The 24,910-nt window shown below is 35.8% G+C and overlaps 1 protein-coding gene across 3 annotated transcripts in view; it reads right to left on the bottom strand.

Annotated features, from left to right (window-relative positions):
* bchs (WD repeat and FYVE domain containing 3 bchs) overlaps window positions 1–24,910 on the bottom strand; it is a 1,305,514-nt gene that overhangs the window by 356,211 nt on the left and 924,393 nt on the right. For all 3 annotated transcript variants that reach the window (XM_090399415.1, XM_090399420.1, XM_090399430.1), the window contains exons 49-50: window positions 12,458–12,606; window positions 10,906–10,962 (exon numbers count right to left, since the gene is read on the bottom strand). In XM_090399415.1, coding sequence (XP_090255541.1) covers window positions 10,906–10,962; window positions 12,458–12,606 — 206 coding nt within the window. The remainder of the gene's footprint in view (window positions 1–10,905; window positions 10,963–12,457; window positions 12,607–24,910) is intronic.

Genomic DNA, 24,910 nt, shown 5'->3' with positions numbered 1-24,910 from the left:
CTTGTGTGTTTACAAATCAAGTCTCAGTCACAGCTGAGCATGTACAAGAACATGCTTATTAGCACCATTCTCCTGAAAAACCAATGAACTATATTATTATATTATAATAACATAATAAAAATTATAATAAAATAAAATTCTTCTTATTATTATTAGGCTGAGTAAACAGTAAAACAGGAGAATATACTAATCACAGGAAACAATGATTAATTTTTGTAATCAACACAGGATTACATAAATTAATTTTCATTCATTATAAAACATGAACAGAACTATTAGTGATTACTTTCCCAGAGATAGGCATGCAATCAGAATAGCTGACTGGATGGTGTTGTAGAGTTTCGTATGTTTCAAGGAACACTCAATGCTTAAGTCTATTTCAGTGCTGAATATTGATTGGATTTCAAAGAACAATATCTGCTATCAGGCATTGTAAGCAATACCAACCTTACCAGATTTGAAGAATCTGAGGTAGTACCATTGTTTCTGGATTCTAATATCAACATAGCAGAAAATCAAGACTACATCAAATTCTTGGAAGCTGATTAATCCGGCCTTGCTTACTATGCCAATGACACTGGACACCCAGTTTTTTGGAATCAAACCAATATTCTGCACTAAAGTAAATTTAAAATTGATTGCCCATTCTTTGAAACTTTATAATGCCATCTGAATCTCAACTTTTCTGAATGCATGACCTATCTCAAAGTTTTGAGAAGTAACCACAGTTTAATCAGCTGTAATTGAGATACAGGTAAATAAACATCTACTACACAATACATCAGTTTTGAATACTGTTAACCAATCTTTTCTTCTCTTCCCCAATGACCTTGTACTAAGGAAGAAACAGATAAATTCCATAATTTTTTTAACATGTGCTTACATGACTACAACAGATGTTTACTATTATTATTATTAACTGGATGTTAATAATATATTATCATCATCAAATTCCTGATATGTACCCTGTACACCCCTTCAGGGTACATATCAGGAATTTGATAATGATAATATATTATGATAGTACTAGATAAAAAAACTTATATCATTATTGCATGTCCACACTTCATAGAACCGAGCCTGGCAATGTGCCAAGAATAGTCAATTCATGCTGAAGGAGAGAAAGAAATAAGGATGTAAGAATTGGTCACACGAAATCACGTGCTTTATATGTAAATTTTCCAGCTGTTGTACAAGCAAAATAGTTACTACTTTAAGAACTACAATTTTCATAAAAGAAAAGCAAATTTTCTTTATAATAATAATATATAATAATAAACACTCATCCCACAAAACGCATTGATTACCCTAATATTGGAATGGATTCTCCTCCTCACATGCGCAGAAGTGTCCAAGGGTCTTGCATCTGAGGGTGTACAGTATTAACTTCCTATCTACAATTTTCCTCCAAATCAATCTGTTACCTGTCAAGACTCTAACATTATCAGATCTTATACTTCTATCTTCTAAGGCACTTTTTACTGTGTCAAACCAAATATATCTAGGTCTTCCTCTGGGTCTTTTTCCTGCAAACCTGGCAGAGAACATTTGTTTTGCTAATCTTTCCTTTCTCATTCTGTTTAAGTGACCATACCACACCTGAGATCAGCTCTGCTAACACATTTCTGGATGCCAACAATGTCAAGTTTTTTCCTAATATCCTCATTTTTAATATGATACTGCCACTGATGCCATCTGTTCATGCCCCTAATCTTTCTCAGGACTATCATATCTGTGGTCTCTAGTCTTTGGTCTAGTGTTTTATTTGGATCTCAGATCCATGAGTTAAAATTGGCTTAAATACAGTCTTGTATACAGCTAATTTAGTGTTTTTATTAATTTCTCTCTTATTCCATATAAATTTATTCAGTTGACTTCCTACCATAGTGGCTTTGTTGATTCTGTTGTCTATTTCCATATTTAATTTACCATTTTCACTAAACATCGTGCCAAAGTAGCTGAAATGTTTTACTTGTTCTATAGGTTCCCTGTTCATAATGCAGTTCACATTTTCAATGCTTCTACCTATTTTAATTATCTCTGTCTCTGTATTGTAATTGCTGATCTTTATACCAAATCTATTACAACAGTTATTCAATTTAGTCAGGGAATCTTGCAAACTTCTACCAGATTTATTTCAAAGTATAAAGTATATCATTCGTATAAAGTAAAGACCTGAGATTAACATCCGCAATTTTGATATATCATGCTTAATACCACTTTCCTTCATAATGTGATCCATATAGATAATGAATAACAGAGTGGATAATGTACAGCCTTGTCTGACACCAGATTTAACATCAAACTATCTTCCTGTACTTCATTCAATTCTAACTGCTGACTTACAACTCATATAAAGACTAAGTATTGCTTGATATAATGCCCCATTGACAACATATAACTGTAGCATTTTGAAGATTTTCTCTTGGAACCTTGTCATATGCCTTTTCCAGATCAACAAAACTTAAATACAGATCTTTGCTATATTCCCATGATTTCCCAACTATATCTGTCATAAAGTGAAAATATGAGAGCTGATATGACAGCTCTACTCCAATATCTGGAACTCATCCATCTGTCCAGGTATTTTGAAATATGCAGTGCAGTGATTTTGAGATTTTTCAAAGTAATTACTCCATACATTAATGATATCTTTCTCCAGTTTCCATGTCATCTTTATCATCTCTAATTCCTTTTACAGCATACTTTCCTGAATTTCTGAGCTTTTTCAACAGCCTCCAGAATATCTTGCCACCTTCCTGATATTCATTTTCTATGTTCTTACCAAAGCATTCCATGACTTTTGTTAAGCTAGTTTTACACAGTATTTTTTTTTTTTTTTTTTTTTTTTGTCTCTGTATTCTCAAAGAGTACAAGCTGATTTATTTTCCGGGAGATTTTGATATGCTTTCTTCTTTGCCTTCACTGCCTCTTTAACTTCCTGTGTCCATTATTGAGTTCTGATTTTTCTATCCTTGCAGACAACAAAGTAATGACACCATATTATTATTATTATTTAGGCCTCCAAGGAGTCAAAAGACTCATCGCGGGAGGTCCTTCCCAGGAAACACAAGTCTAACAAGACTCAACGTAGGAGGTCCCTCATAGGAAACACAACATCTATCATACCACTCCTTAAACTCATCGACTGATCTCGATCTCACCACTCCATCAGGCAATGCATTCCATGGTTCAACAACCCTCCATGCAAAGAAACTACTCCTCACCCTCTTTCTCACAGTTTCCTTTCGTAACTTCCAGGGATGGCCCCTTGTCATTACTCTTTCCTGCTATTCAACCAAACGAAAGAACTCCCCAGTGTCAACCCTGTAACTACCTCTCAACAGTTTAAAAGTCTCAATCATATCACCTCTCCTTCTTCTATCCACCAAACTCTGCAGTCCACATTCCCTCAGCCGATCCTCATAACAAACGTTGTACAGTCCTGAAACTGTCTTTGTTATCCGCCTCTGAACCCTTTCCACAGTTAATTTATCCCCCTTCAAATCCTGGGGATCAAATCTTAGAACAATAGTCCAAGTGTGGTCCGATCCGGGCCTTATACAACGGAATGATAACTCTTATCTCTGCAGGTCAGCATCCCTCTCACCATTGCAGCAATCCTCTGTGCCACCCTCACCACCCCTGCAATATGTCCCCCAAATTTCAGGTTTCCATCAATCATCAACCCCAGATCTCTTGTCTCCTCTACTTCCTCCAATAGTATGCAGTGTCCCATCGATGTGTCCCAAACCTCAAGACCTTACATTTTGCTGCATTAAACCGACACCCCCATTCATTTGCCCATCCATCTAGCTTATTCAAATCCTCTTGCATGGCTACCACATTAGCACTATTACTATTAATCCTTCCCAGCTTTGCATCATCCACAAACAACTGAATATCTCCTTGCAATCCACTGACAATGTCATTGATATAAAGGTTAAACAATATAGGTCCCAGTACTGAGCCCTGTGGGACCCCACTTGTAGCTCTCTGCCTCCTTGAAACTGTTCCACCATACACAACTCTCTGATTCCTATCGAACAGCCAATCCTGAATCCAGTTGACCAATCTGACATCCAGACTCATGTATGGCAAAATAAATATCGGCTTATCATGTGGCACCCTGTCAGATGCTTTCACTAAATCCAAGAAAATGGCAGTATATGCCTTTCCCTCATCTACTGCTCTTGTAACTTTATTATAAAAGGCTAGCATATTACTAAAACCAAAGCGTCCCCTCACAAATCCATGTTGACTCTCAAAGATAACATTACCCTCATCTGCCCAATGTTGTATATGGTTCCTAACTAATTTCTCCAAGATCTTAACAACTACTGATGACACAAACTGGCCTATAACTAGACACTTCTAGTCTTCTATCCTTATGCAATCTTACCTTCCTTCCATTCCCTGGGCACCTTTCCTGTAGTCAGACTTTCACTGAAAAGCCAGGTCAAAGGAGCTGTCAGTTCCTTAGCACATTCTCTTAAAACTCGTGGTGAAATACTATCTAGTCCCACAGCTTTACTACATCCAGAGTACCCAGTATTTGGAACACATTCTCCTCCTGCACCTCTAAACCTCAAACCTGCCCTATTCCTCTAGTATTAAAATTTACTCCTCCAGGATGAAATACACCTATAAAGTGTTCATTGAACAATTCCACTATGTCCTCTGCATCAGCCACTCTATTCCCATTTTTATCTCACAGTATCATTCTTCCACAATCATTTCTCCTCCTACTGGCCACATAGCTAAAAAATTCCCTAGGATTTTCTTTTAGAGTCAATCTTTTCTCATATTCCAGTTTCACCTTCCTTATCATGCTACTCACTCTCCTGGCCTGTGTCTTATATTCTTCATGCATCTGCTCTTCATCTGTCTCCTTATATCTCTTCCATAGCCTCTTTTTCACATGCAGCTCCTGTTTAATATTGTTTGTCATCCACTTTACACCAAATTGTGTCCTCTTCTTCACTTGTGGAATACAGCTTACTGTTGCTGCTAACAAATATTCCTTCACAATTTCCCAAGCACTAATGATATCCCGGCCTTCCAATTCCTCCCTCCATGAAACTTCCCCAAGTTGACGTCTTCGACTATTGTAATCACCTGCCTCATAATTCCACATACGTTCCCATCTATTTGAGACTCCTGCATGTCTATTCATCTGCCAAGTCAAAACTACATGGTCTCTCTCTCTCCAACTGGTGGGAGAGATGTCATTTCACTTATTATCAGCTCTTCTGATGCTAAGACCAAATCCAAAACTCTTGAACCTCTTGTTCCCTCCACTACATGTTGCCTAAGATATCTGTCCCTCAAGAATTCTAGAAATTCCATTCCCTTATTGCTAAATGCATCTTCCTCTCTCCAATTTATCCTGCTGTAGTTAAAATCTCCCATAACAATCATTCTTCTTTGCACTTGCCAAGCTCAAATGTCTAAACATCTCCTGGTCCCCACCCTCTGTGCTCCTTGGTTTGTAGCAACACCCCACTAAATATCCCGTCTTGGCTATCTCTACCTCACACCATATGCTTTCAAAATCCTTACTGTCACTGCCTTCCAAAGCCTTCATTCTTAGAGGACATAAAGAGTCACTTACCATAAGCAGTACTCCACTACCACGCTTTCCCTTCCTATCCTGCTAAAAAATGCTGTACTCTGTTACTTCTATTCCTGTTATTATATCCTCTTCTATCAACGAAGTCTCAGTGATCCCAATAATCTTTGGCCAGGTTGATACTATCAGCACCATCAATTCCTCTCCTTTAATCTGGATACTCCTGGCATTGGTGTAAAGCATAAAAATGCCACTGTTTCTATACCCAACATTATCCCCCTCTAGACTCCACTACGTTCAGCGTTACCTGATGTTGTCCCCCTTCTCCCAAGTGCCTCTCTCTATCAATGGTTTCTTCAGGGCTTGTCAATGAATCTCCAAGGTTTGGTTCCAGTTCTCAAACTCTTTCATTTTTCTTGAATAATGTTTGTATATTTTTCTTATTCCACAATAGACTTTTCTTATTCCTTGCATCTTCTCTTCATGTAAATTTGTGCAAATTTTAATGTTGGAACACTGTGTTAGTAATAACCAGTCCAGATCCTGAGCAGAAATCCAACAGGTATTTGCCATTATTATTAGCTCTGCTCTTTTCTCCAAATTTTCCCAAAATATTTTTGTATGTCTGACAATCATTTCCCTACTCTGCTGTATAGATTCACAACAAGAAACAACTTTTTCTTCTTCATGGTGTCAGTTGCTGTCTCTAAAGACTCAAAAAATTCCTCCCTTCTATCTTAGTAGAACCTTTTGTGGGACCATAGGCACAAATAAGTCTCATTGTCCAGTCCTCCATTCTGATATTTGCCCACATCACTCTATTTGATATTGATACCATTCAAGAAGATTATCCTTGTATTTAGTGTTAAATATTATAGCTACTCCTTCTTTTCCCTGATTGTTATTGTCTGAATATAATATTTTGTATTTACTGTTTAGAAAGATATCAGTTTTTGTCTCTTTTGTTTCAGTCATCCCTATTATGTTGATCCAGCACTTATCCAATTCTTCAGCCAGCTCCATTTCTTTCCATTCTGGCTTCTTATCTTGAACTCTGTCCAAAAGGAAGGATAGCTAATATCAGAATCCCTGGATACAAAGACTGTCTGGTACAAGTGCTATGGTAGTGGTCAAGACTGGCAGACCATGCATCAGATACCTATCATAAAATCCACAGAAAAAAATCTACTCTACTTCACAGAAGCAAATACAAATATGAAGGAGTGTTACTTGAACTTCCCTATAAAACAATCACGAGTAAATCTGGATTCGTAAAACTGTCTCGTATCTGGGAAATGTTCATCTCCAGTCTATTAACCCAAGAACATGAATGCATGCTCAATCACCTAATCAATTATAAAACTTCACTGCTTGCTCTAGATATAGATATTATATACAACATATTAGAATTATTAGAATATATTAGATATTATATACTATAAAGATATATAGATATTATAAGGAATAGAATGTAATAAGTACAGTGAATTTGGGACAAAGATACAAGATAAGAAGGCAGAACTATTACTACAGACTACAGAGAAAGTGAATCCAAACAGAATATAATCTCAAATTATGTGATGACAATAATATGAGTAATACAGGCGATGAAGTTCAAGTCTGCTGTTATATCAATGTTGGTTTCATTAAGTGGTTAATGAAAATGTATAGGGTACCACTGATGATAGTAGATGAACTGCAGCCAAAATGCAGTGGAGTAGCTAGGGGGTAGAGCAGAGGTTGGGGGCCCCACCACAGGTGGCACTTTGCATTTAAGAAATCTTGCCATACTGTCTATAGAATAGCAACTGAGTGATGAAATAGACTTCGACAATGTCATCGACATTGCTAATGGAAAAGCAAGAAAAATAACATTTTAGAATGTTGGAATTAAAGTTTTACTTCAAAAATAAACATAGTGTTTTAATTTATTTCCCTATATGTGGAACTACAAGGCAGGCGATTATGACAAACTTAGGAGGAAGTTTGAAGCTGTGCCATTGGTATATAAGGATGTTAGTAGTAACTTGGCGACAGTTACAGGACATCTAGAGGAAGCAATATTAAATTACACCTAAGGTAAGGAGAGTTAATCAGGTAGGAGTTAGATGGATGAGTAATGTCATTAAGCATGAACTGCAGAAAAAGAAAATGCTGCAGTGGGTATATAATGAGAAACTTCACCAGCAAACTCATGAAGAGTACTAGGGTCGGCAAGAAAGGTGACCAGTAGTTTAAGGAATGCAAAATCAGATTACTGGAAGAAACAAGCCAAGCAGGCCAAAGGAAATCCCAAAGAGTGTGTGGCAAGTAAGAGGAAGAATGACTATGGAAGAATAACCTTAATGAGTGGTGATGGTTACAAGGTGACAGAAGCAGATAAAACATTTGAGTTACTGTATGACCACTTTGTAGCCATATATCATCCAAGTGAGGTTAATGCTGTAATATATGTGACAGACTTAGGTGGGAACACAGGTGGATGAATTGGAGGATCTTAGGACATCGCGGAGTCTCAATGTAAATACAGCTGCGAGATGGATGGGATATCAACTTGCATTTTGCAGGAATGTGCATGGGAAATGACAATGCCTCTGACTAGGCTTTTTAATTTAAGTCTCAGCTCTGGTAGAGTTCCAAGGAAGTGGTAAGGAGGCAAAACAATTACTTTACATAAGGGAAGTTCTAGATTGTAGTAGAAAATTACAGACTGATCAGTATCTCAGGAATGGTGATAAAAGTACTAGAAAAATTTGTCAAAAAGAGAATTCAAGAATGGGTGGATAAGAATATCATAATCCATGAAGAATTGGTCATGCCTTAGTAATTTACTAACTTTTTATAATAGAATGACAGTTGAGTTGGATAAAGGAAATGGCTACACAATGATTCTAATGAATTTTGCAAAGGCATTTGACAGAATACCATACGAATTCTGTTATGCAAATTAGAACAAATAGGGATGGATATGATACTGGTTATGGGGATATGATGGTGACTTCTAAACAGATATCAAAAATTGGTATGTAGAAGAGCAGAGTCCAGGTGAAAGCAGGTGACTAGTGGTGCTGCAAGGCTTAGTGCTAGGATCACTACTGTTTAATTTGTACATAAATGATATAGGAAATAACCTGAAAGGAAATATTCAGATGCTTGCTGATGACGTAAATTTAGGTAGAGTAATAGTTAACCAACACGATGAGGAGAGCTTGCAAGATGATTTCAGTACATTGTCAGTATGAGCAAAAGATAATGGGTATCTGTTTAATGTGAAGAAATTCAAAGTCCTGAATTTTGGAATAAATAGATTACAAGCTGTGCATCACATTGATGGAACTATACTTAAGGTAAAGATGAAAATAGGGATTTAGGGGTTGCGATAGATATACTAATTTTGTATACTAATTCTAGGTTTCTAGCATTATCTTTGTGAGAAAATATTTTCTATAAAGATTCCGAAGATAATCTTACTGACCTCAAATTGGGTTTATTAGGAACTAATGACACCCCCTCCCAAAAAAAATAAACCTCATTTATTTTTTTGGGAATCCTTGATGAATCTACTTTTCACTCCAATGCTCACATCCTCTTTGTACAGCTTATAGGGATGGCATATTGTTTCCTGAAATACTATTCTATGAACAGAGGACACCTGTCTGCGGCCACCATTCTATGAAAAATCGTTTCCACATTAATCTGCTAAGAAATCCTTGCCAACTTATAAGTCTCATCATATTGTTCCCTCCTCCTATTTGCAAAGCTCTGCAATTAGCATTCCAAAGATCCAATACTGCCTTTGTAATATTTTCTGGGCTCTCTCCAAAATATTCTCCTCTCTTTGAAAACCAGGTGATCTGATTTGTGCATATCAGTCCACATGAGGCCTGATCAAGAGTTACATGATGGAACCATACGCTTGTTGCTGTAAAGGTCCAATCTCATCATTGCCATAATTTGTTGTGATTTTCTCATAATTTCAGCAATATGATTCTCTAAACTTCAGGTCACTGTCTACCATCACTCTAAGATCTTCATCTTTTCCATCTCCTTCAAAATTTCTCACTAACTGTATATTCAGCATTCCATCCTTATTTACCAAATTTCCTAACCTTATACTCTGCAACGCTGAACAAAATGTCTACCCACTAGATTAGCCCATTTATTTTATTTATTCGTATGGAGTTTCCTCTCCCGTCCCTATTGGGGCAAGTTGAGCCCCCCCCCCCATGGTGGGTTAAATATTTATGGCTGTAGATCCATGTGTGTTCACGGGGCCGGTTTGCGGGATGAAAAATGCCAGATAAACTGGCGGAAAAAACCCTACTGCATGTACCCAAGACCAGCTAACTTGGCTATGGCTGAGGAAGATCCCAAATTCCTCACGTCATTGACGGAAATCGAACCTGGGACACTCCTTCCCCAGTCATATGGTTGCTAAGCGCACAGCTGCTAGGCTAACCACACGGACAGATTAGTCCATGTATATGGTCTATTCAGATCCTTCTGCAAGGCCACAACATGTCCTCCAATTTGCATTTCTTACAAATTTTGAAGCATCTGCAAAGTACTTCATTTCTTTTGTTAAGCCTCCAAATATTGTTAACATGCAAGTGAACAACAGTGGTCCTAAAACAGATCTTTAGGACAAACTCTTTCCTCTCTGAGGATACTGCTTCTCATACCCAACCGGAAAAAAAAAAAAAAAAAAAAAAAAAAAGAAAAGATAAATGAAGAAATGTGAATTACTGGAAGCAGATAATGTTGCTCCCCCCCCCCCCCGAATTAGCATTCAGGAGAATTTAGAAAGAGTTCTAAACAAAGTGACTAAAGTGATATCAATATTTTTTATTTTTATGAGAATATATTATCATCTGTATATAGGGATTTTACATAAAGAGAAGAAGAGGGTATCTGAAAGCTGTATAAGAAGAATTAAGCTATGAGGTGTAGATTTAAAAAAATGTTTTTGGTTTTTTAGGAGTACAGAGTTAGTGGGCTATGTCTGATGGATGACTGATGATAACAACAATAACTACTGATATAAAGTAAAGCAGTTAGGTGTTACCCTTCAATTAAAAGTAAAACTAAGAAATTGATAAGTATGAGGAAAAAATACCATAGATACATACATACATATAATCAAATCATTATTAGATTACCTTAGCATAATACTCATAAAATTTCTAGTACCTATATGTATGAATTAAAAACCCTTTATGGTTGCCCATAATGGGTTTTTAATTACCATTAAAAACCATAAAAACCCATTCTGCTTCAAAAAAAATAAGTGAATAAAACTAATAATTTTTTTAATTAAAAAAATGTTTACTCACGTGCGCTTTTGGTGTTTACTTCGAGGAGTGGAATTGGGTATAATTGGATCATGCATACTAATGAAATAATTAACAACTGTTAGTTAATTCAGCAACATTAAATAAGCATATAAAATATTTAAATTTCTATAACTAAAAGCAATTAATAGTAACTAACAAATATACTTAATTGATTAACAATGAATTAAGAAATGTAATGCTATATGGTGCTGTATATGGAGTTATAGTGAGAGTTAACTGCATAAAGCGTCATACAAGAAAATATATATTTATATACTGTTGTTTGTTTGTTTAATCATGATTTTATAAGAATTCTACTCAACACAAAAATATATGCTTAAAATTTCATTAAAGTTACAATGCTTCATATAAGAAAAGAAGAAATTTTTATTAGATTTACCTTATAAATTTTTATTCACTTTTATGAGATTTATTAACAAATATTGCAAATACACAGGCAGACTTGGTGTCAGCAGTTATCTATCTTAAATTTATAAGAATAAAAAACATCAGAACAAAACAAATACGATACTCATTTAAGTTGCTGACTGCCAACCCTATTCATAGATTTGTTGATGACAGCACTCTTCACTCATTCTACTCATATGATAAGCATTACACAGTACACAAGCTTTACCAGCTTCAAGATCATCTGTAATAAGTACCCTGAATGACTGGAGTGAAAACAATCTAGTCAACTTCAATGCTGTCAAAAGACACTTTTACTTGTTTTCTTGCAAAAAAGCCCTCGGAGATACACAAATCACCAGACAGGATCAGATCTCTCTGCTTGGATTAACATTTACCTCCAGTCTTTCCTGGAATAAATACATTACATCAATAGCTTCCTCAGCATCCAAAACTAGGCATTCTGTTCTATTCAAGATGCTATTTTACATGCAACTTACTCTTAACTTTATACAAATCTGCCCATACTTACATGTTTGGGATGGTACACTTAAAACTTCACTAAAAATTTTTCAAACTGTCCAGAGGAGAGAAATTCAGTTCATAGATGATCCCTATCTCTCTCTCTCTCTCTCTCTCAGATTCATTGCATCCTAACTATCGCACAGATGCAATATTTCAACACTGTGTCTTTCTGCAAGTACTTGAATGGTCATTGCTCCAGTGAACTGGCAACTATCATGCCTCCTTTTTTTTCTACACCAGTTAATACAAGAGCAGCAGACGTTCAACATCCCTTTACTACGTAACTGCAAGCTCAGTAAAGCGTATGCACCAAACCTGCTCCTGCTCTTCATCCATTTCTTCAGTCTACCTCTGTCCTTTGGAACAGTTTTCCTTATGAAGTATTTCCAAACAACTACAACCTTAACTTTTCGATAAAATATCAATAAACTTCAATCTCAGTTCTTAACTGCACCCCTACACATGGCATATGCTTAGAGGCCCTTTGACCTTGTGTGTGTGTGGGATCAATATATATATATATATATATATATATAAAGTTGAGTAATCTGGTGAATGAGTTTATGTCCAGAGAAGTTTGTTATTAATAATATTATTAATATTAAATATTAATACATACTTAGCAGGCAAGGAATCTATATCTCTAATCTCTCTTGTTTTGAGCAGAGTGAACCCATCAACAACATAAAAATGCTCTTTTCCAAAAAGAAGTAGACCCTCACAAGTATCAAGTCCTTGAATCTTTGCACACCGAAACATGTGACTGATCTATAAAATAATTCAGAAAAATACCTGTGCTGTAGTTTAGTAGTTTCTTATAGTAAATAAATTTGGTATAGTGAAAGTCAGGTTAAGTTTTATAATATATATATATATATATATATATATACACACATACAGAAATACCTTGATAGTGTAGTTTTGAACAACGTGGGTTTTGGTCTAACGCGGTTTTTATTATTACACTAACATTGTCAACACTGACCGGCGACTCCCGGGCATCGGCAAGTGACAGTCAAGAGCCAGGTTTATGCAATAGTTATTCAATTGGCTCTCACGTACACACGTTCTTTCCCCGTGGCATTTTATTAGTCACATTAATATTAGTATTTAATACTTTTTTTAAGTATGAGTGAAAAGAGACAAAACAAAGAAGACACTGTTGGAGTAACAAAAAAAAATGTAAGTGGTTGACATTAGAGAAGGAACTTGAAATTATAAAATGTCACAAGAATGGCGCTTCATTTGTTAAAATAGCCCGTGAGAATTCAATGAATGAGTCATCTGTACGAACAATTATTCAGAGCAAAGAAAAGATTAAACAACATGAAATGAGCACCGCTTCTTATATGTCAAAAGTGATCACGAGAAATCGATCTACTACAATGGAAAATATTAAACGCCTTCTAATGATTTGGATTGAAGATTGTAATCAGAAAAAGATTCCTTTGAGTCAAATGATAATCCAGGCAAAAGCAACAAGTCTATATGACAAAATAAAAGAAAATGAAAGCGAAAATGAAGGAGGTACAACCAGTGAAACTTTTATAGCAAGTTGGGGTGGTTCTACAATTTCAAAAAGCGTATGGGACTCCATAACGTAAGAATCCAAGGTGAAAGCGCAAGCGCTGACACAAAAACTGCAGAATTATTTTCCAATGAATTGAAGGCTACACAGATGATCAAATTTTTAATGCTGACGAGACTGGCTTGTTCTGGAAAAGAATGCATTGTGCACATTTCTAGCAGAGAAGGAAAAAACACAAGCTGGGTATAAAGTGTCAAAAGGCCGATTGACACTTTTACTAGGAGGTAATGCATCAGGTGATTTAAAATTGAAACCACTGTTAGTGTACAGAGCGGAAAACCCAAGAGCTCTTAAAGGCTTTACAAAGAACAATTTACCTGTTCATTGGCGTTCGAATAAAAAAGCCCTCAGGGATAACGAGTGGGTGACTCGTTCAATTTTCGAAAACTGGTTTAAAACTTGTTTTTGCCCTGAAGTTAAAAGCTAGTGTAAAAAGAATGATATTCCTTTCAAAATTTTGCTTTTATTAGACAATGTGCGAGGCCATCCAACTCTATTGATTGACTTAGATGAAAATATCAAAATTCATTTTTTCCCTCCAAACACAAAATCAATTTTGCAGCCGATGGATCAAGGCGTTATCTCCACTTTCAAGGCTTACTATTTAAGATGAACTTTTGATCAAGCTATTAAAGCTGCAGCAGAAGAAGATTCTTGGACTTTGAGTGATTTTGGAAGAAATTTAACATAAAAGATGCCATTCAAAATATTTATGAATCTTGGCAAGAAGTGACTCAAAGCAACATTAGAGCCGTATGGCATAATATCTAGCCGTATTGTTCAAAGGACTTTTTTTTTGCCTTTGCAACACAGAAAGAAATCTCAACAGAAATTGTGCAGATAGGCAAAGATCTTGGTTTTACAAGTTTAGATTGTAACAATATGAACAAATGTATTGATTCTCATTCAAATGATCTGGATGATGAAACCCTTTTGGAGTTGGAACAATGAGCCTATGAAGCAGAAGAAGACGAAGATGACCCCACTGATGTCATGGTTGAAGAATTTTCCTTTGCTGACCTTTCAACTTTTGTGAGAAAAATCGACGAAGCTTCCGACTTTCTCATAAATGCCGACCCGAATTTGGAAAGCAGCATCAAAGTGAGACAAAGTCTCAATAATGCCACCAAATTCTACAAAGATCTAGTACTTGGAGAGACAAAGAAGACAAGGATGGTTCAACAAACACTAAAAGACTACTTTAGTAAAAAGTAAATTACTGTATGCTAAAATTGAAGCAATGTTTGTTTTGTTTTCTACAACTTTTATATCAGTTTAAAAGGATTTTATTTGTTATTTAGTTAATAAAAATAACATTTGATTTTCATTTTTAAACATTTTTATTATCCAAAATTTTTGTAATAAACAAATTAAATTGAAAACCTTTATAAATAGACCTCGAACAACATGGTTTTGCATAGTGCAGACACTTCTTGGAACCAATTAACCACGCTATACAAGGTATTCCTGTATAAATTTATTTGGAACTCAAGCTCGCATTTTGTTTTCAAACATGCTACTGTCTTTTGTACTTGTTCTGTTAATGCTATTTTAAGCCTCTGTAATTTTTTATATATTTCTTTGATTGTGAATACCTGAAGATGTTGATCAATTCAACGAAACTAGTAAACTAGTAGTATCTTTTCAAAAATACCATGTCATCTCTTTATCTCTCGGTATCAGTCATTAAAATGTTTTAATAATATTTTCCACCAAGTAAAATGAATTATAATAATATATATATATTTTGCTTACTTGGGAAATGGAGTAAAACCAGGTTTAAAATAGCTTGGTATCTTTAACATATATATATATATATATATATATTATTATTATTATTATTATTTCCCAAGACCTCATGGAGTCAAAGACTCATCTGGGAGGTCCTTTATCACATACACATCTCATCATACCATGTCTTAAACACACTCAAACTCCCTGCAGACACCACACTCTCAGGCAAGGCATTTCAATCATTCACAACTCTGCACAAAAAAAAACCTGCCTCTCACTCACCTACTCACACCCTCTTTATACAGCTTCCAGGAATGACCTCTGGTTCTCCCCTGATCTCACACTATTCTCTGTAGAACCTCTCCACCATTGATCTTATAACAACCCCTTACCAACTTTTAGGTCTCTATGATATCTCCCCTCTTCCCTCTCTCCACCAGACTCTGCAAATTACATCTTCTCAATCTTTCCTCATACTCAACATTCCAGAGGTCAGAAACTACCTTAGTCAGTCGCCTTTGGACCCTTTCAACATCTCTTCATCCTTCTGAATACCCAGTAACTAAATCTGGGCACAATAGTCCATGTGTGGCCTAATCAAAGCCTTATACAATGGAACAAGAATCTCCCTACTTCTACACGTCAGTGTCCTCCTCATCATTCCCAGAAGTCTTTGTGTTGTCTTCACAAATTTGGCAATTTCAGATTTATATATATATATATATATATATATATACACACACACACACATATATAAATTGTTACAGTGAGAGTTAGGTTAAGTTTTATAATATATGAATAATAATCATAACAACAAGCATGATAATGATGCATTAGTACAAAATATAGGCCATTAAACATTTGTTCAAAAAATTCATCAATACTTTATTATATATGAACAAGAATGTCTTCTGACTCACTATGAGAGATCAATATAATCCTGCATTACATTACATTTAAACCACTGTCTGGGTTTTTCTCTCTCTCACACACACACACATGCAGGTTAAGTTTTATAATATATATATACAGGGTGTTCGGGATAAATTTGACATATTTATAATTAATTATATTTTTCCGTAAGTTACATGTATTAACACACACGTCTCTTCATTTAAAAGTTTGGACCCTTCTTCATTCATATACAAGATGTCAGAAAGGATGGATAGCTGGAACCCACCTGAATCATGGAAGAGAATAACTTGTATCATGATGATTCGTGCCAGCCATCAAAATAAGGATATTACGACTGCTGCCCAATGCTCCCTGAATACAGTAAAAACAATCAGGCATGAACTAGAGACTTGCAATGGTGACTACGAGGATGTAGCAAGAAGAAAGATCCCTAGCAGACGATCTGATTGTGTTCGTACAGCAGAATTCCTCGCAAATCTGCAGGAACAGGTGTTGAAGAACCCTGGCATTGGAATTCGGGCTTTGTTCGTGGAGTTGCTAACTGTAGTCAAGCCCTGGATAACAAGGGTAGCCAATGGTAGGCCGTATGTATGGCAGCAGGATTCGGCCCCTTGCCACACCTCTGGGAAAAGTCAAAAATGGTTGTCTGAAAATTTCTACGACTTCACCAGTCCAAATGTTTGGCCTCCAAACTCCCCAGACCTTAACCCCATGGATTATTTTGTATGGGGCGCAGTTGAAAAAGACACCAATCGCACTTCCAGTAATACAAAAGCCCAGTTAATGGATAAAATTAAAACAGTTTTTGCGGCCCTTCCCAGGGAGACTGAAGCATCAGCTTGTTCGAGGTTCCGAAGCAGAATTGAAGCTGTGATCGATGCTAATGGTGGTTATTTTGAGTAAATCTTGTTGATAGTATTGTAATTAACTCTGCCTGTAATGTTTTTTTGTCAATTCATTAAATTTAATAGATACAAAGAAGATTTTCTTTTTCCTTACGAAACTGTCAAATTTATCCCGAACACCCTGTATATATATATATATATATAAATTGTTATAGTGAGAGTTAGGTTAAGTTTTATAATATATATATATATGAATAATAATCATAACAAGCATAATAATGATGATTAGTACAAAATACAGGGCATTAAACATTTGTCATCAATACTTTATTATATACAAACAAGAATGTCTTGTGCCTCACTATGAGAGATTAATATAATCCTGCATTAAATTACATTTAAACCACTGTCTGGATTTCTCTCTCTCTCTCACACACACACACACACACACACACACACACACACACACACACACACACACACACACACACACACACACACACACAGGAAGGCTTCATTTTGCATTTCCTCTATTTATGAAGATATAAGTGGTGGAGACAGAGAGAGATATAGAGTAGGTGCCCTCCCTCGATGAGTCTTTGGACTCCATGGAGGTGTAAGGTAATAACAACACAGGCCTGCAAAATTCGAGTCATGAAAAGTTGTCTGGAAACTATTATCTGTTTCTGATTTATTTTTACTGCTGATTTCAAATACCTCTTCCATTTTTCTCTATCATATAAGGATTTTTCACAAAATGGATCTCAATATTACAGTAAAATAGCTTTAAAACATATTACCTTGATGGACCTGTGGTTTCAGTCAGGATATCTCCATGACTGCAGGTCGTAAAGAGTCCAGCTATTCCTGTCTTGGGCCTTTCTTCTCCATTTTCTTCCAACTTTCTTAATCATTGGGTCTTCCCACCTTAAGGCTGGTCTTCCAAGTTTCCTTTTGGTATCTCTCGGATACCAGTTTATAACTCTGACTGTCCATCTGTTGTCTCTCCTTCTGGTGAGATGTCCTGCCCATCTTCTTTTGCTATTGTAGATTGTTTTTATTATATCTGTGAGTTCAGACTTTCCTGATTTCTGTGTGTCTTACGTGGTCTATTTTGTTTATTGCACATTCTTCTTCCTATTGCACGTTGAGTTGTTATTAAGCTTTGTTCTTCTTTTAAAGTTGTGTTCCATATTTCAGTGCCATAAGTTAACGCTGGTAAGATGTGACTATTGAAAAGATGGGCTCTCATGTCTATATCTATATTTTGGTTGGTAATTGATTTTATTTTGTTGAAGGCTATCCAAGCAGCTCTTTTTCTCCTTGCTATTTCATTTGATATATCATTATTCATTTTTATGACTGGCCGAGATAGATGTATTCTTCAACATTTTCAATGGTGAGATTCTAGAGTGATTGTATGATCTTTACAGTATTTGTTTTTTATCCATCTTGTTTTGTCAGGGTGTATTTCCAATCCAATTTTTTGGCAGTTTTGGCTTATGTTATTCAGCATTGATTCTAAGAGTTTGGGTGAATGAGATATTAATACCACATCATCGGCGAATAATAGGATATTTAATATTTCACCATCAATGTTTATTCCATCTTTCATGTCAATTTTTCGAATGATGCCGTCCAGAGTAGATGTGAAGAGATTAGGAGTACATCACCCTGATGTACTCCTCTACTTAAGTTAATTTTAATCTGGTGATTGAAAAGGGTGATATTTGTTGTGCTTTCTTTGCAGATATCTTTTATGAGTTGGATGTATGCTTTTTCTACACCTTGTTCTATTAAAGCTTGGAATACTGCATTATGCACAACAGTGTCAAATGCCTTTTTAAAATCTATAAAAGAAGACAAAGTGGGATCTGGTATTTTCTGCCTCTTTCTGTTAGCTGAGTAATAGTTTCAATGTGATCTATTGTTGAAAGGCCTTTTTTTGAAACCAGCCTGTTCATTGCAACTATTTTTGTTGATGGTAGGATGATTCTGGCGAATATTTTATGTGTGTGCTAATAGACAGATAGGTCTGTAGTTACTGATGTCTTCTTTATGACCGTTTTTTATGCAGAATTATGGTCGTTGATGTTTTCCATTCAGTAGGTACTTTCCTCAATTGTAAATATCAGGTAAACCTTTCTGCTAAAGCTTTAAAGAGTATTTGTCCACCCATTTTTAATTCATCAATTTTATACCGTCAATTCCTGGTGATCGGTCATTTTTCATATGGTGGATAGCCATTTTTATTTCTTCAGGTAGGACAGATGGTATTTCCAAATTTTCATCTAGTACTGTGGCTGTCATTACTTGCTTAGATGAGTCAAGGCTCTCATAAAACGATTTTACTATTTTTTTCATTTCACCTCCGTTTGTGTGTCTGTTTCCTTGATTGTCTATGAAGGCTGACGGTAGTGGTTGCTTTAGATTTATTTCTTTTTCTACTTTTTTAGGCTACTACAGAGCCTAGCTGCTTCTGCCAATTTTGTTGTTCTATATATGTTATAGTCATCTTTGATATTCTGCCTCAGTTGTTTACAAATAATTTTATATTCTAGACAATCCTTTTCTGTATCTTTCAGTATTCTTCTTTTCTTCAATAGTTCTATTGTTCTTGCTGATAGGGGTTCCCTGACAAAGGATTGTTTCTTTGTCATAGGAGGAAGTTCATACGAGGTTCTTTTTTTGTAGTTCATTAATTGATTGTTAAAGTTTGTTAAATCTTCGTCGATGTCATTTTTTAATTTCCGGTCGGTTTCTTCCACCGTTTTTCTAAATTCTTCTGGGTTTATCTGTTTTGAGTGTTTTTTATGGTTGGACTATGCTCGTATGCGTTCTTCATTTTTTTAAAATGTATTTTGAGGGTGGCTCTTATTGGACGGTGGTGTGAATGAATGTCACAGTAAGTTTTCCCAATGACTTCGACATTTTTTTATGATTCTTTTGCAATCTGTTAGGATGAAATCAATTTCATTTCTTGTCTCTCCATTTGGAGATTGCCAAGTCCATCTTTTTTTCAGTTCTCTTTTTAAAGAAACTATTCATAATGTACAGCCTTTCTGCTTCTACAAATTCTGCAAGGAGTTCACCTTGTTCATTTCTTTACCCTCTCCCCCAGAGTCCAATGTATTTTTCTTCAATAAATCTGGTACCAATCTTTGCGTTGAAATCTCCACACACTATTGTGCATGTTGTTTTTTTTTGTAATGTTTCTCGTAGGTGTTCATAGAAATTTTCTATTTCTTCTTTGTCAGCTGTTGAAATGTGTGCGTAGGCTAATATTATTTTTATTGTTACGGATTCTCCAATTTTTAATATTAGTGTTCCTAGTCGTTCAGAATGGATTGTACAAGAAATAATATTTTTAGTTAGCTTTTCATTTATGATGAAGCCACCCTTGTAGTGTAATCTGAGGCTCCCAGGAAAATTTGGTTGCCATTGTTCCATTTTGCTGTTAATTCAGAGCTTCTTCGGGATTCACAGATAGCGAGGACATCAAACTTTACATTTTGCAGTTCTTGAAGCAGGAAATCAATATGGGAATCAGAAGACAGAGTTCGAGTGTTGAAGGAACCAATAAATAGGGTCGAATTTCCAGATGGTGGCCTACCTTCCTCTGCGAGATTCTTAGCACCCCCTGCTCTTGCAGATTTCTCACCACCACCTTGGTGGAATTGCAAAGAGCCATGCAGGACTGGGGGGGGGGGGGCTATATAAAACATATTTTATTAAGTAAAATAACAGTATTTAAAATTTTCCGTAAACATTTTTGAAAGTATTGGAAAAAAATTTTTTAATTAAAGTAATTAAAGATTAATCTTTAGTACATACTTTATATCTTGTTGTGCTGTCTTTTTCCTTCAAAGCTTCTTTTTGAACTTTTTCTGTGAAATTCTTTTTCCGGGTCATCTCTGTGCAACATCCAGCAATAGTCCGCCATCATGTTGACATTCCAACTGTCCTGATACCTTCTTTCCATCTCCTTGATGTCTTGGTGGAATCGCTCTCCTTGCTCTTTGCTAACAGTTCCCAGATTCTCAGGAAACTAGTCTAAATGAGAGTTGAGAAAGTGCACTTTTAAGCTGATGGAGCATCCCAAATCCTTGAATTTCTGTAGCATGTCTTCCACAATCATTTTATAGTTGGGTCCTTGTGATTTCCTAAAAATTTGGTCACCACCTCTATCAAAGCTTTCCACATTTCTTTTTCAACAGGTGCCATTTTTATCTTCAAACACTTTATCCTTCATAAGTTTCTGATGTCTGTACCAATAAAAATACCTTCTTTCAATTTTGCTGTAGATAATCCCGGAATTTTGCACAGATGTATTTAAAACACTCTCCTTCTTTCAACAAGCCTTGACAAATTGCTTCATCAATCCCAGCTTTATGTAAAGCAGGGATAAAAGAATTTTTTTCCCCAGGAACCAAAGTTTTGTGTAACACATTTTTACTTCCAGGTTCTAATGTGACTCTTTCTGGCCATTCCTTCTTGATCCAATGTTGCTATCGATCTCAGCTGTCCCACTCGTACAAAAAGCACGGGTATTTGGTGTATCCTCTTTGTTGTCCAAAAATCATAGATATGACTTTAAGATCACTGCAAACTGTCCATCCGTGATCACTGTACTTAAGTTTTGCTGAGAATGAAGGCTAAATTTTCATATCATTCTTTCAAATGCATGGAATGTGCTACTGGAACTGAAACATACTTATTGTAATTATGGAGAAGCACAATTTTGAGGCTTCTTTTTGAGGAATCGATAAACAACCTCCAATTGATGACTTCATATTTTATTTTGAATTTGCTTATTAGTCCAGGAATATTGCTACAGTAAACTAAATCACCTTCCTCTGAAAAGTAAGGAAGAAAATCTCTTTCTCTATATCTAAACCATGAGAAAGAAGTGCCAGGGGCTAACAAATTCTTTTTGTTTAGTCTTGAGCCCAGCAGTTCTGCAGATTCCTAAGGAAGACTCAAATCTCTGACCAAGTCATTTAAATCAGTCTGTGAAAAAAGTTCAGATGAAAACTTTCAGAAATATGATAACCTTAGTTATCATATTTCTAAAACTAAAACTAGAATCACACAAGAAAATGTGTCTGTGACAACAGGAAAGTCATCCGTTATCTTGGCAAATCAGATTCAAAATAGCCACCTGCACTTTTATCTGCATTCCTCCCTCTCTCTCTCTCTCTCTCCTATCTTAAGAATGAGAAGTTTCATGGAAATTTCTTTATTTACCATAAAAAGGCACTTCAAAAAAGCACTTATACAACTAATTAGCTATATATAAAGGAGAATGAAAATAAATACCAATGTGCTGAATTTAAATCCAAATACTACTAATAAAAACGATAAAATTAGAAATTGGGTAAAATTGATGGGTGGTGGAATTTTTTTACTATTTTTTCTGAAATCAGCACCTAAAAATCTCTAAGAATCAATTATTACTTCTCAGACAACTTTTCCATCGCAGGTCTGTGTAATAATAATAAACATTCCGAAATCAACTTTTGTTTTACATTCTATACACTGTGAGTAGAAATTACAAAAGTTTGTTTACATTTTGGTCCACCCTGCTGTAAGGATTGTATTTAAACAATAAATTAAAAATGTCATCTAAAAGTAGAGCCAAATCAACAACTTTCTTCAGCTTAAAAAAAAAAAAAAAAAAACTTACCATTGTGAAAAAAAATGGAAGTGATTTAACATATCAAATAAGGTGAGAGTTATTTTTATGCGTGTAAAGCATTCAAGTTAACCGCTTCTGAAGTTTTAACAATAGTAACCAATGCAGATAACATGAATTGTTCACATGCAGCAATTGTTAATGCAAAAGTGGCAAGAGCATTGTATTCAAGCAGTGAGGTAATAGAAAAATTATTACTGCTTGATGATATGAATCAAAACAACAGTTCTGTAATGTTGAATTGGATTTTAATGGTACTGATGCGAACACAGATTGATAAAAAAAAATAACTATTTATTAACTTAAAAGCTAATATTTCACTGGTATTATATTCAGTATCTTCAGAGCACACAAACAAAATTTGTTACAATAGTGAGACAACCACAATCTGGTGTAACAGTGGAACTAGCGTATAAGTAACTGCAGCGTGCAACACAAAACTAAAGTCCTAATTAGGCACCACTAAGTTTAAAAAAAAAAAAAAAAACAGTAGTGCATAGTAGTCTTTGAAAGTTTTGAAAAATAATAGTCCAACGCTTTGAAAAAAAAAAAAAAAATAGTTTGGTCTTCGGATGAATGTCTACCAAATCTTTGGTAGATTTATACAGCCATACTTGTTGAGGTTTGGAGTATGTTTTAAGGCTTCTGTTGCTTCTAGGAACAACCTCTCTGACTCGTAGAAGTTGTGCAGTACTTTTGTTTTTTTCCAATTGATCCTGTGTGCAGGGGTATCCAAAGCATGGTCTGCAGGACCCGACTTGCCACAGCGAAAGTGTTGGATATATTTTTTGTGTTCACTGAGGCAGATGTCCACAGTTCTTCCATAGTAAGCTCGATGACATGAACAGGGCATTTCATAGACTCCTGGATGTGATAAAGGAGTGAATCTGTCCTTAGGTGAATGGATGAGAGTTGCCAATTTCACATAAGGTTTAAATACGGTGCATAAGCTGGTGTTTGTTAAGCACTCTAGATATCTTTTCAGATGTGCCTTTAATGCATGAGATGGAGATAGTTTTGTTGTAGTCTTCTGTGGTAGATAGTAGGGGAGGAATTTTGGGTAGCATTTAGTATTTTATCTATCTTATGGGGATTACAGCCATTGGTCAGGAAGGTGTGACGCAGGTGAGAAAGTTCAGCAGTGAGAGCAATGTCATTGGAACGAATTGCTCTAGCTCTATGGGTTAGTGTTTTTAAGATACCATATTGTTGAGAAGGGTGATGGTGTGATTGTTTGTGTAAATATATGTGGGTTTTCTATAAACTGAGAATGACAAGGAACCTTCTGGAAGATGTGTGATCAGTGTGTCCAGGAAGGGTAGGCAGTCATTGGTTTCTAGTTCCATTGTAAAGTGGATTTTAGGGTGCTGGCTATTTAGATGCACTAAAAATGTATTCAATGTGTCTGGGACAAGTGGCCAAATAGTAAACACATTATTATTATTATTATTATTTGACACCTCCAGGGAGTCCAAAGACTCATCGAGGGAGAGTGTGCCAACAGCATCGAATGATTGGTCCCCTTCCAACTACTAACCATGCTCAAACTTACTTACCTGAGCCATTAGTAGCATAGGCTACTAATGGCTCAGTTAAGCCATCTACCGATTGACCAACCTTTGCCACATAGCGTAGCCAGAGACTAGGTTTGAGAGAGGCTGTGTTGATAGCTAACTTTTCCAGATGTTCTATGTAGAAGTTGGCTGGGGGGGAGGGAGAATGGGGGATCCCATAGCTGTCCCATCTAATTGTTTGTATATTTTCCCTTTCCATGTAAAATAACCTGTCTGTACTGTGAATTTAAATAGCTGAAATATATCAGGAGGAAATTGTGAATTTAGTAAGTTAAGTGTTTCAGTAAATGGTACATTCATGAATAATGAGGTGATATCAAAACTCACCAATAAGTCTGAATTCTCGTAGACAGGTTTATACGTTGGTTATGCATTTCTAAATCACTTAGGGAATTGAAACAACGTAGATCCGAATATAAATTAAATAATACTTTAATAGATATTTCCGATATTTCGGCAATGTCACATTGCCATTTTCTAAAGGAACTTACAAAAAGGCAGGTGCACACAGGCACTAACAATACAGTAACTGAGAATGAAGATATGAAGCTATCGTTCTCCTAGAAGTCCTGATGGTGCCCTCTGGCGGGCTAAGTAGGCGTTCTTGGCCGTTGGGCTGAAGGTCGGCTGATGTATGCCTCCCAAATTTGGGGCAGTCGCATACAACCAAATTTGTTGAGGTTTGGAGAGTTTCTTAGGGCAGAGGCTGATTCCATAAATA

This window comes from Typopeltis vanoorti, chromosome 1 (assembly GCF_054136105.1).
Source record: "Typopeltis vanoorti isolate ZY-2024b chromosome 1, IOZ_Tvanoo_1.0, whole genome shotgun sequence".
NCBI lineage: Eukaryota > Metazoa > Arthropoda > Arachnida > Uropygi > Thelyphonidae > Typopeltis > Typopeltis vanoorti.
Note: the sequence above shows the minus strand (reverse complement) of the source record. Positions and strands in the feature narration are given on the sequence as shown.